The sequence below is a fragment of the Dicentrarchus labrax genome, unplaced genomic scaffold (genome assembly GCF_905237075.1).
Source record: "Dicentrarchus labrax unplaced genomic scaffold, dlabrax2021, whole genome shotgun sequence".
NCBI classification, from domain to species: Eukaryota; Metazoa; Chordata; class Actinopteri; family Moronidae; genus Dicentrarchus; species Dicentrarchus labrax.
In genome coordinates, this window is record NW_026136702.1 from 908,119 (window position 1) to 921,651 (window position 13,533).

Here is a 13,533-nt window from a genome sequence, read left to right on the forward strand (position 1 = left end):
AGAAATAAAGGCTTTTCATTTGTCAGAGAAGTAGACTCGTTCCTTCTCGAAGGAAGGCTGAATGCAGTGTGACAGGCATACTGATCCCTTCTGCTTATTCATACAGTATATTGTAAGGTCGTTTCAGTCCACCCCCTTTTTATGATTACACAACCATTCTCTGCATCAGCATTGGCATACTCTTTTTGTAACTGGTGTTTGAGGAAGTTGCTTTGATCTAGCCGGTGACTTGTAGCCAGTAATAGAGGCTGATTTCCTTCCAAGCAGGGCACCTCCTTTTTGAGCAATTGCAGTCATGTTGTTATTTGACTGCGTCGCTCCCTTCAGTGAGCGGACAGGACACCAGCTGTCACTGTTTGCATTCCAATTGTTTGCTGTCCAGTTAGCAAGAAAGCTTGAGTTTAGAAGGGGGGATATAATTGGGGGGAGAGGAGGATAGTGCAGATCCCTTCCTTCTGGACCACACTGGAAGTTGTTATAGAATTTAGCCCAGTACATTGGTATGACAGTTTAAGATGCCAAAATAGCAATTACAGGAATTTTGTGACAGTTTAATAGGATGCCACTCAAGTATGCAACAATGTTCTTAGTTTTGTTGGTACCCCGGATTTCATAACAGCCTTGTTTTTGAACTTGACCACCATGCATTTTTGAGTTTAACCAACAAGGTTTTGAAATGTTTATATATATGCCCAAGGGTCATTGAATTCCCCCAGCTCAAACAAGAACATGCAGTTCTGAAATTAAAACATGAAAAGAGCCATAATTAGGGTAACAAGATTTTCACATGACAACAATGATATGGTTAGTGCTTTTGGGCAGTGTAACTGACTGTCGGGATAGAAGCAGAAAGCCACAACTGTTGCACTTTAGTGGGCGATGATGACGGAAGGCTGGTATGACAGTCGAGTCGATAATGTCTATGTCCCGCAGAAAGCATTTGAAAATCATTTTCACTGGTATGGTAAGTAGGGCAGTGTATCAGTTACAGTATGAATGTATGGTGGAGGTCATGAGATATGAGTATCTGAGTGTTTATCAGCGAGCAGTTATATGGCGCACTGAAAATACATATGGATCATAAAGGAGAGAGGAGGGTGAAACAGACTTGAACAGACTCATTATCACACAATGATTATATTCATATTGTCTCACACATTTTCCCCATCATAATTACTGTCAAGTGTGATCATGAGATTATTGCCCATATGACATTCTGTGAACTCCTGGCAATCTACATTATTTTAAAGGACTATGGGATTTCATTCTGATTTTGACCAGGCAAGTAAAGAAAATACATTGTATTTGACATTTAACTGTTAAGATAAGATTAGAAATGGGATGTAATTTTATTTGTTGTTTTTGTCTATAGCATTTTAGGAACTGGAAATGTTCCTGCTTTCCTCACTTATACTGGGGTCAGAGGTCAAGTTAATGCACAGTGAATGTGAACCAAAGTTGTGCAAGATTATTTTGTTTGCACTAAAGTTTCTTAAATGTTAAATTTTCTTTGTAATATGATGTTTTCAATTTAAGTAATGTGACAATAAACACACAAAAACAATACACCTACAGACATTATAACAACTGTGCAGTTTAATAGAAGACTATAATTCCAGTGAAATGTCCAGGTACCCCTTTAAGGTAAAGCAGGAGGTGATCAGGGGTGAGCAGCAATGCCCAGATGTAAATACAAGCAGCAGATCCTGAAAGCCTGAGGCTTGGCTAGAAATCCCAAATTGTATTAAGGGACATTGTCCCTCACTCCCAGTATGCGTACCTAATCCTGTTTCAGCGATGTTCCATTACCTCAATTACTATCATCTCACCCAGAGGTGGACCGAGCCAAGGACACAACCGGAGAGCCAACGATGGGTGGAAAGAGAGGGGGAGAGGATGGAGGAGGTAGGGAGGGAGGGCTGTAAAGGAGACAATCCTATATAGTACAAAGAAAGAAGGATGGAAGAGAGGAGATAGGGAAACACATACACAGTAAATGAAGAACAAATTGAGAATGGATAAGATTCATATAAGGCCAGTAAAATATAGTGGTAGGTCTGTCCGAGCTGGTAGCCAAGACCTGGCATCCATTTTTGTTTCCCAGCTGGTCAGAGAGGGATGTAATGGTGGCAATCCAGCTCATTTACAGGACAGAATGACTGGCTGAAGAACAGACGAAGTGGATTCATTAAAGAGAATTTCTATAATGCTAATGTGTTGCTGGTCTTATATGCTGCCATCTTAAATGTGCACTCTTAATTGTTCCATATAGCACCACAACCATGATAAGATACAGCTCTGTACATCCCACATTTGGTATCTCTGTGTACATGCACGAGCGGATGTTCATGGACATTGACAGTCATGCAGACAGTTACAGACCGTTGCGGACTGTCGTGTCCTTGCAGCAACTTGGATGCAGAAAATATAAATTTGCCTCTGGTACTTCTGTCAGCTTCCACCACAGAAGAACTCTTCATGCGAAGACGATAGGATCTTCATCATTGAAACTTTTAAGCAAGAAAGTGACTCTTGAGCTGTAGGATTTGACACAGTTGCGCTATTATGACCTGCAGGATGGGGTTTGATGCATTAAGGCACTGGCATTTTCACAGTATTTGTCATTGTGACATGAACTCTCTCCACTGGAATTTTCACTATGACTGCAAAGAAAGTTGACACGAGACATTATTCAAGAATATTTTAAAGGGGAAATTGTTAATTACAGCAAGAAATCATTAAGATAAAATAAAAAGTTGTTGGTTAATGCACGATGACACTGCAATAAACCTGAATGTGCAATTGGCTGTTGATATTTGATGCATTTAAATGTCCTCGATGCTTCCAGCGCATTTTGGCCTGAACAAACCCCCCCTTTTTTTTCTGGATGTACAGTGTGTCTCCTCAGTTTGGTGCATTGGCTTTATTTCAGCTCCTTTGACAGCCATTGGATCAGAGTGCTACACTTCCTTTTGAGAGGGATGGATAGAGCCAGGGGAAGTTGCTGCACACACACACTCTCTCTCTCTCTCTCTCTCCCTCCCACACACACACACACACACACACACACACACACACACACACACACACACACACACACACACACACAAAGGAGTCGTGAAACATGAGCCAAGCTGCCTCACTGCCTCCCTCTCCCATCTAGCACCACGTAAGTGTCCAGGCAATGCCCTTGGCTTAATAGGGCTTAATGCCTGTGCTTGTCACTGTAGCATGGCTGGTATTGAGTGTTAGGACATTTCTGAAACGTGCGTGTGTGTTCTCTGGAGTCTCACTAGTGGCTGTATGGCTTTGACATTTACCCCAGGTAAAGAACCGGATGCTATTATTTACCCCCATCCTCCCTCCCTCCTTCTCCTTCTCTTCCTCTTTCAACATTCTTGCCGTGTCCAGACCTAAAAGTTGCAGCAGGTATTTGTCACCTCTATCTAAACCTAAACCAGAGGCATTACTTCTTCTATCTCATCACTTTCTTTCCCTTTCTCTGACTCTATCTATCTTCATCTCCCATTCTCCATTCCGCTTTCTCTCTTCATTTTTCTACCTCCCAGTGGTGGAGAGTTTGCCTAATGAAGTGGCTGATGGGAGTATATTACAGAGAGACAGAGTGGAGCGGTCGCCTACTCTAAAATCCATTAACCTTACAGTTTCAATCAGCGTGCAGACAAGTCTGAGCTACGAGTCAAAGAGGAGTGTTAGCTTAAGAGTTACACTATTGTGCCTTGCACTTGTTTTGCTCAATATTTTGCCCACATCTTTGTCTGAAAGCATAAATTCTGCTTTTACTCTGTATTATCATTGTGCTGTCAACATTTTACAGAGTTACACAAGCTCACAGGCCTGAGGCAGACGCAGTTGAATCGGGATTGTAGCACAAAAACCTGGGCCTCGTGTATGCAGCCATATACAAATCATTTTTAATGCACGTATAAATTACTGAATCACCTCAGGTACATTTTAGGACTGGATTGCACACTTCTACCAGGTAATGATGATGACCTGATGATGATCTCCTCAGATTTACTTTGCGACCCCAGTTTGGGAACCATTGTCTTAAACCATATGCTTCTTTCAGAAGAGAGAGGCTCCAATATATATATTTTTTGATAAAATAGTCAGTCAGTAACTATTTCCCCCACTACGATGCTATGAGAGGAATCTTTTAGGGTACTTGCAATTCCAACTTCCCTTCAAACTGTTATATTGCGAATGGAGTGACTGCCTCAATTTTCAGACCATCATTTTGACTTTGAGTAGATGCTCAAATGATGTCCTGTGCCACATCTAAAAACACTTGGAAATACAGTATGAAAACAACAATTTCCAAAGGAAAATGATGCTGTGACATTAAGCCCCACAAATGTTTTCTTGACCAGTTGAGTTTGTATGCACAAGAATGCCGATATCAGTGCAAGGGACATTTTTCGTGTTCAAATTCACTGTTTGGAAGTGTGACTGCTTTATTTAAAGCACAAAAAAGGCAGGTCCCACACCATGTATCTAGTCAGTGAAGGAAAGTACTGCCCCCATGCCGTATGAATGATGGTTCCCATGTGAAAGGTAATGTTCACCGAAAGGATAACCCATCTCCTGATTCAACCGAAGGGAAAAAAGTGCAGTCAGCACAGTCAGTGTCCAGGATTAGAGTGGTTCAACCAGAGGAAAAAAAAGATGAATAAATTAATGAAGCCTCCCTGGTCCTGATAATGCAAATGATATTCACAGGTTAGATCCTATGCAGGTGGCCACAATTAGTGGTAATTTGTTCCGATTTTAATGATCCATAATTTAGCTGCCTTTCCAAACTGTTGGTCATGTGGGATAAGTGTGTGTGTACAGAAAGAGAGACAGGGAGAAAGGGAGGGACGGTCAAAGAAAAAGAAGAATGTGCCCCTACACACTGAGAAACAGACAGACTAACACACTTCAGTATCATCAATTTAAATTAGTGTTTGTGTTTATGTATGCTGTGAAGTATGTCCCATAGTGTGAAGAAAATGACATCTCTTTAAAAAGAGCACACACTCTCACAAGCACATACACAAATGTTCCCTTTGCAGATATGCGTTGAATCCGTTTTTTTTTTTTTTCAGCACAACCTCTTTGACTGTCTCTTTCTAGCTATTAGAGGTAAATTGCAATGTGTGGACGTATAAAAGCATCCATGTAAACCATGACATCCTTTTAGTAACACTGCTAATTTGTCATATTCATTCTGCCAGTAATTAGCAGGTGATACATCCCGATTTGTGTGTATTTTTACAACCCACTTTACCTGTTTACATGTTAATGGGATGTTTTGCAATTTATTGTCCAGGCACGTTACAGCAAAATAGCTTTTTACCCAAAAATCATCTGAGATAATTAGCAGCAGGGTTACGACCCCTCAAATGACACCTGTTTATTTATTCTGATTTTGCAATAATATTACAGCATATGTCAATTTATTGTGTGTGGCAACTTTTGACATTTTTGGGTGTTGATATAATTGTTGTGGTTGTTATCCCATAAATAACTTTATTTCTATCCACAACTAAAAGACGACTTTGCATCTTCACATATCAGTTTGTAAAATATTTTAAATCTTTTTGATTCATTTAGATATTTTTTGAGGCAATTTTAGGTCATTAATAGATGAATAAATTATTTTCTGGGGTATTAGGGCTATCGCCTCTTCTGATATACCTGCTACAGCGTTTACTATGTGTGCAAGTATATGCCCATGTATAATGTAAATGCTTTACAACAACTGTCTATTAAAATTCCAGAGTGGCAGCATTGTGGCCTTAAATGTTTTTCTCAGCTCTTATTTCAGTTGTTTTTGTAGCTCTTTGCCCATGTACGGTAAAAATATTGTAAAGCGACCTTAGTTCATTTGCATTGTTGATGGTGATAGTTAAGAGTGTTAGCTAAATGCCCGGAACGTGACATAAATGTCTAAACTTCTTGTTCGATTGCGTATATATCCATTTATCTATTTGTGCCTGAGTGTGTATCTCTGCACAATGCTCTGTGCTTAATAGTGGAAGACTCTGAATGGCAGCAATGGGGGTTCGTCTGTCATTTAATCTTGTAAACGAGCTGATGGCCGTCCGTTCGTTTCCCTAATGAGATTACACATGCACTGCGGGTCCCACCACAGGTCATCATCGCTGAGGCCATTCAAAGGCAATTATTGTTTTAAATGTTCCTCTCGTCGCCATCTCAAAGTGACTCTGCATGCTTCACTGAGGGAAGAAGCTTTGAGGCAGACTGAAGGAGTTGTTTTTCCTCTTCGGTTGGAGCCTAAATGTTTTTACACTCCTACTGTTTTACTTTCCTTAGGCGGCTGGGGTGTTCTGTTCTGTCTGCGTGACTGGAGAGCGTATGTACATTTGTCTGTGGGGTGATCGGTGTTGGTAGGAGTATGAAGATTATTTTTCTTTTGTTGCCAAAAACAAAAATCATCAGTTTTAACCTTCCGTCTTAACATTCCTGGTTTGCCAGAGATCATATATATTTTTTATGTATTTGTGCTGTTGCTACAGAAATGAGGAAGCAGTAATTTAAAGGTCTAAAGGATTTTCCTCTGTTGCCTCTCCTGCGTGTGTGTATGTGTGTTTGTCAGCGGGCCTCTGTTTTGGTAGATCAGTGGGAAGTGGTAGTCCGCCGGGATAGCCCTGTTTCTTTGTTCTGCTGCTGACAATGGAGGACTCACAGTCAGTCTAAAGGGAGAAATTATGTCCCAGAGCAGTCTGGGAGAAGAACAAATGCATACACACACACACAAACTACTTCTCACATGCTACTCATGTGGGGCATGACCTCAATAAGAGCTACTGTTGTATTTGCAAAGCCCTCAACACCATGTGCCGACCACTTTTAAAAGCTGTAACAGTTAGGCCTAAGGTTCAAATAAAAGATTGGTTCCGTTGAAAAGAGTTGTCCTTCATGGATTTCATTCTGCGCACTGTACTGTTTATGTGTGAGTGTTTCCAAATGAACAGCATTTCAAAATCCTTACAGACTCTAATATTGGCTGATTTACACAGTAATGCTTAACATAAAGTATGTTAAAGATTTTGTGGTTAAAATTCCTCCTAACCCGTTTTTTTTCTTCTCTGTCACAACAGGTAAGGAGGAGCCGACCACCTATACCTGCACTACATGTAAGCAGTCATATGGCAGCGCCTGGTTCTTGCTGCAGCATGCTCAGAACACCCATGGCTTCCGTATCTACCTGGAAAGTGAACACGGCAGCCCTCTCACCCCACGCATGGGTGGGCCTTCCTCCCTGGGTGGGGGCGCAGACTGTCCTTCTCAGCCTCCTCTTCACGGCCTCCATCTGCCTCCTGATGCAAGCCCCTTCAACCTCCTCCGCATCCCCGGCTCGGGCTCAGGTGGGAGGGACAGCGTCGGAGTAGGGGGAGGAATCGGTGCCGTTGGTGCCGTCGGTGGGGGCCATCATCAGCGTTTCCCTCCCACGCCACCCCTCTTCAGCCCCCTTCCAAGGAACCACCTGGAACCCCACCACCTGAGCCCAGAGGAGCTGGCGCTGGCAGCCCACCACCCGAGTGCCTTTGACAGGGTGCTGCGCCTCAATCCTCCTCTGCCTCTAGACCCTCCTCCGACAATGGACTTCTCACGGCGGCTACGGGAGCTGGCGGGCAACACCTCAGGGTCCACTCCCCCGCTATCCCCCAGCCGGCCAAGCCCCATGCAGCGCTTGCTCCAGCCATTCCAGACAGGAGGAGGAAACGGAAGTGCAGGAGGGGCAGGGGGCAGCAAACCTCCATATCTTGCCACCCCACCCCCTCTTCCAGGCTCCATGCAGTCACCTGTGGGGTCTCAGACCACTCCTACAACCCCTCTCCCCACAGCAGGGGCAACACCCTCCTCCACCAACCCTTTGAAATCAAAATGTTGTGAGTTTTGTGGGAAGGCCTTCAAGTTTCAGAGTAATCTAATAGTGCACCGGCGCAGCCACACAGGAGAGAAGCCGTACAAATGTCACCTGTGTGACCATGCTTGTACACAGGCCAGCAAACTGAAACGCCACATGAAGACACACATGCACAAATCCTCCTCACCAAACACGGGCAAGTCAGAAGATGGGCTCTCAACAGCCTCCTCTCCGGAGCCTGGCACCAGCGAGCACATGGGCAGTGCAAGCAATGCCCTTAAGTCAGTGGTGGCCAAGCTGAAAAGTGAGAATAACCGCATGCTACGTGAGAATGGGGAAGAGGAGGAGGAGGAAGAAGAGGAAGAAGAAGAGGAAGAGGAGGAGGAAGAAGAGGAGGAGGAGGAGGAAGAGGAGGGAGAGGAGGAAGAAGAGCAGAATGGAGAGAGAGCAGCCAGAAGAAACAACAACAGCTATCACTTTGGTTTGAACCTTGAAGCAGCACGTCAGCATGAAAACAACGGTGGTATAGGAAGCCGACTGGGGGCGGTCGCTGATGAGGTGTCCATCCCTCGCTCGCTGCCTGAGGTGATGCAGGGGATGGGTCTGGCTGCTAGCATGCAGCACTTCAGTGAAGCCCTCACCGCACACAAACGGAATGCGATGGCCCAGGAGAATCACCTGCACCACCACCTCAACCGAGACCATCACCACAATCGCGAGATGTGTGATGGGGACTCGGTGCTGGAAACAGATCGCGGGGAGGAGGGCTCTGTCTCGACAGTCAATGGGCGGGGAGCATCTCCTAATGAATCTGCTTCTGTTGGCCTCTCTAAGAAACTGCTTCTGGGTAGCCCCAGTCCACTCAGTCCTTTCACAAAACGCATCAAGCTGGAAAAGGAGTTTGACCTGCCCACTCCCACAATCCCTAACACGGAGAACGTCTACTCCCAGTGGCTGGCTGGCTATGCCGCCTCCCGACAACTCAAGGACCCTTTTCTGAACTTTGGGGATTCCAGACAATCGCCCTTCGCCTCTTCGTCCGAGCATTCTTCAGAGAATGGCAGTCTGCGTTTCTCGACCCCTCCGGGGGAACTGGACGGTGGGATGTCAGGCCGCAGTGGCACGGGCAGTGGGGGCAGCACACCACACCTCGGGGGTCCTGGGAGGCCCGGCTCCAAGGACGGCCGCAGGAGTGATACTTGTGAGTATTGCGGCAAGGTGTTCAAGAACTGCAGTAACCTGACAGTGCACCGGCGCAGCCACACAGGGGAGAGACCATACAAGTGTGAGCTGTGCAACTATGCTTGTGCCCAGAGCTCCAAACTTACTCGCCACATGAAGACCCACGGTCAGGTGGGCAAAGACGTGTACAAGTGTGAAATTTGTAAGATGCCCTTCAGTGTCTACAGCACCTTGGAGAAACACATGAAAAAATGGCACAGTGACCGTCCTTTGAGTACCGAAATTAAGTCAGAGTAGAAGGCCGAACTATGGGACCTTTTCCCCGCAGCTATGTCCGCCATTAGTCCCCTGTTTATTCCCAGCCCCTTGTAGATTTGCCCCCAACCCTAACACTCCACTTTCACCAGTCTGGTGGAAGCTTAAGACCATGTGCTCTGCACCAGCACACCCCGTTTCCATTACCCATTGAATGCATGATCTGTATCGGGGCAATACTCTTGCATTGACGCAAAACTTCGAGCCTTTCTCTTGTGCAATAATTTACATGTTGTGTACTATTTTCTTTTTTGAGTTTTCCTTTTCCATTTTTAAGAATTAGTCAGCATGCATAGTATGTTTTTGCTAATCAAAAAAAGAAAAGAACTTGTCCCTGGTTGGTTAGTTGTTGAGTAAATGTGTTGCTGTTTTTCTCTTGTTCTGTTTTTTCTTTTTATTCTTCAAAAAGAGAAAAGACAAGAAAAATACATCCATGCTGCATACAGTCTGTAACACATATCATGTACAGTTTTGTTTTGTAACATGGAAAGTGAACAGTCTTTGATTTGACCCTCTTCTTACAACCCTGGATATGCACTTATCCTGATCTTTCTAAAAGACGCCATGTTCGCACAGGGTTAAAAACAAATCATGCATTGGCTTGATGACTAAAATGAAAGTAACGACAGCCTACAAATTTCTTTCAAAAAGACAAGGGTGTGCTAAGAATTAAATTTGTACTATCATTTGGTAGAATAAGAAAGAGTGCCTTTGATATCTCAAGACTGCATTGGCCATAATCTTATCTGGTATAAGTTTGGGGTCACATTAGATAAAGCTAGAAGGTTTAAGCCACCCAGGTAAGGTCCTTGCATCAAGCACCTGACTGCTCAAACGGACTGTGACAACTCATGATGAAAGATCAGAGAGTTCTTGTTAATCATCATTTAGCTACCTATTACATGTTCAATAGGCTATCTTTAATATGTGGATTTCATGGCAAGCATGGTACAAGCAGTATTGTGTATATCTGAATTATTTGTAGTTTTGTTTCTGGTAAGGAGGTACTTTTGAAATAAAGGTAATCTGTAATGTACAATCCTGAACTTGAGGGATACAGCGCATGGCTGAGAAGTGTCATGCATCTGCGTTAGCACAAACCTACAACGCTGCTTCGATATGTCAGTGTGTGGAACAATGCATAAAGTAATATATGAGCTCCAAGTGAGGCTAACTTTATTTGAGAGCATTGAAATAACTACAAGCTAGACAGACAGAAAGCTACACAGAACTGGAAGCTACGTATTACGGGAATCAGAGGCAATCTCTTTCACTTTACATTTCTAATATCAAAACAGGGTTATTAACTATGAATTGCAGAAAAGAAAAAAGAAAGAATTGCAAAAAATATCTACTCCAGGGCTCTTGAAAAGAGTTGAAATGCGATATTTCGAATCAGTATGCATAGGCTAATGCAGGGCACATTTTTTTATGTTTGCTGTTGCTTTTTAACCCAAAGGGAGAGTTTTTTTCCTCGTTGAGTTTCATTCAAGCTGTTCATAGTATAGCACTTGTCACTAAGAGTAAGTACCGACATCTCTCTCGCATTTTCCCACACTGATACAATGTTGGTACGTGTGTTGAGTCTAAAAGCTAGATTGTCATTTATAGGACATGAAGTGCACTGTTTCAATTTTCCCAGTTTACAAATTTATGCTGAAGGGGAAAACGTTGTTGAAATGCTGTCAGATGACGAGGGTCCCATTGTTAAAAGCAGTAAAAGATGAGACACATAATCTGTTGCCAGCAACTCCAGCCTCATGAACCTTGACCTTTGTACCCTTGCCGTTTCACCTTTGACCATTTGTCAATTTGTTACCCCCTAGAAACCCCAGTGCTTAGCCTGGGCTGATAATTCACCCTGTCGGCAAGGTCTGTAAATTTAAAGGCTTGATGTGAGTTACATTACGTAACCGGTGCTCCTGCAAAATTGATGCGGCTTCCATTGGCCACAGCAGCACCAGACATTCACATTTTTCTAAAGGAGCTGTATTGTAACTGTGTTGTCATCTACACCTGAATAATCTATAGACCTTGCTGCCTAAACAACAGACACTCAAATCTTGTTGCTCACACTGCGAGAATCGGTTTTTGTATAAATCTTCCTTTAATTATAGATATGAAAATAAACGTTTTTGCAAATAACACTCCACTATCTTTAAGGGGAAACTGTATTTAAGTTTTGTTGTCGTTTCTCTTTTCCTCAGCGTCTTGGTGGTGTACAAGACTCCGATCACAGTATATATGAAATGATAAAAAGAAAAAAGACGAAAAAAAAACAAACAAAAAAATTCTGTGATGGTTTTGTATTTTATTTTGCCTTGGCTCTTCACAGCTCTTCAGGTTGAAATACAATTTGCATTGGGGAAAGGATTAAGATTATATATGAATATATAATAAAGAACTTAAAATATAGGAAAATGCACACTCATGTCGATTCCTATGCTTAAACACATTTATGGTCTACTTTTTCTGTATTTCTAGAATTGTATTTGAATTCAATGTTCACTTAGAGTAGGCACTATAGTATTTATATTGAGGCTCGTATTTTTAACTGTTGCTTGTTCTCTCTAAAGGTATTTACCATACCTTTTTTTGGTAGTGGAAAAAAAATCCCAAGCTGCCACGGTATATTTTTTTAATTTGGCAGGATAATATAGTGCGAATTATTTGTATGTTTAAAGAAATAAAAGGAAAAACCCCATAAAAAAGCAGCTAAAGTATGTGGCATTGGGAGGCGTCGCGGGCCATCAGATGGCCGCCGCTCTGTTTCCTGTCCACAAAGGTGGTTGTACATATCTTCTTTGGTTTTTGGTTCGGACCTCCTTCCCCCCTGCTGCCATTCTTGTATGCAGTAATGCAAGCTGACGTCGGCCTGTTCTGTTGTGTGCTTCTGTCTCTCTCACCCCTCCCACCTGACTACATTCCAACATCAAGAAGAGAGGAAAAAAAAAAGAAAAAAAAACTTCATATGCAGTACATGGATTACGAAAAAAAGCGTCAAAATAAATACATTTAAAAAGAAATTAAATGTTTTGCAGTTTTTTTTCATTGCCAAATACTAAATGGTGCTTTATATTTAGATTGGGTATACTTTCATATGCAAAGCATATTTAAAAATGACCCGGGGGACGTGGAGAAGCCTGCTTGAGTTGAGACTTTTTTGTAAATGGCAATGCGGAATATTTTGTTATCAGCCTTTTCTATTCCTATTCTGAGAGCTGTTTGTTGTAACTTGAACTTGAACTTTATCTTTTACTATGGGAGTTACTATTTATTATTACCTATATGCTCTGTTCAAAACAGAGACATGGAATGGATCCTTATTTTTGGTTTCTTTTTATTTTATTTTTTATTTTTGGTTATAATATAATTTTGTTTTTCTTTTCTTTTGTAATGGTGGCCGATGGTCATTGGACAAACCTAGCTCTTTAATTTCTGTTGTACTTGTTTGGGGTCTCTGTTCAGTTGTATTGGGAAAACCACTGTCTGTGTTTTCTGGCAGATGTCTGCATAATCCTGTTCACACACCCATTTTGTCCCTTTATCGAAAAACAATTAATAAAAAAAATGAAAGTATAACGGTACTTGTCGCTTATCTCCACTGTGTGTGTCAAATTAACTCAAGTGTGTGTGTATGAGTGTGTGTAATTACCCTCCCACCCTATAGAGCCCATTGGTATCTTTTACCTGCACAGCTGTTGACATCACCTTCTATAAATACTTTTTTTCCGCTCATGTTTCTTATGAAAATGTTGTCCTTGTAAATCACTTCAAATGGACAATTTTTCACAAGTCACAATGTACAGACGTGTCGTTTAGACCACATATTTCGTCCCTCCAAGTGTATGTGTGTCAGTGGTGACTTGCACAGGGCGTTTCTTAACATGCTTCTCTCTAATGAGGCCTCAGTGTCTGCTGCTTGAACCCGATGAACTCAGCCGCTCTCCCGCAACCTCACCCTAGCCTTTGGCCCTGTACGATATGTACTTTTTGACTTTGTGTGTGTGTGTGAGCTGACCTAGCCCAGGAGGGGTGGGAGGGCTAAGCAAGTGGATGTTCACATACATCAAAACTCCTGACACCTGTGCGTCTGCGCTGTTACCCTACCTGTTGTTCGAGACAGCCCAGCTGGT

At 42.7% G+C, this 13,533-nt stretch overlaps 1 protein-coding gene across 3 annotated transcripts in view; it reads left to right on the forward strand.

The window, feature by feature from the left end:
- The window catches only part of bcl11aa (BCL11 transcription factor A a), a 53,689-nt gene extending 40,705 nt beyond the window's left edge, over window positions 1-12,984 (forward strand). For all 3 annotated transcript variants that reach the window (XM_051426147.1, XM_051426155.1, XM_051426161.1), the window contains exon 3: window positions 7,131-12,984. In XM_051426147.1, the coding sequence (XP_051282107.1) occupies window positions 7,131-9,379 (2,249 nt within the window). In that variant the 3' untranslated portion in view covers window positions 9,380-12,984. The remainder of the gene's footprint in view (window positions 1-7,130) is intronic.
- Window positions 12,985-13,533: the final 549 nt, after the last annotated feature.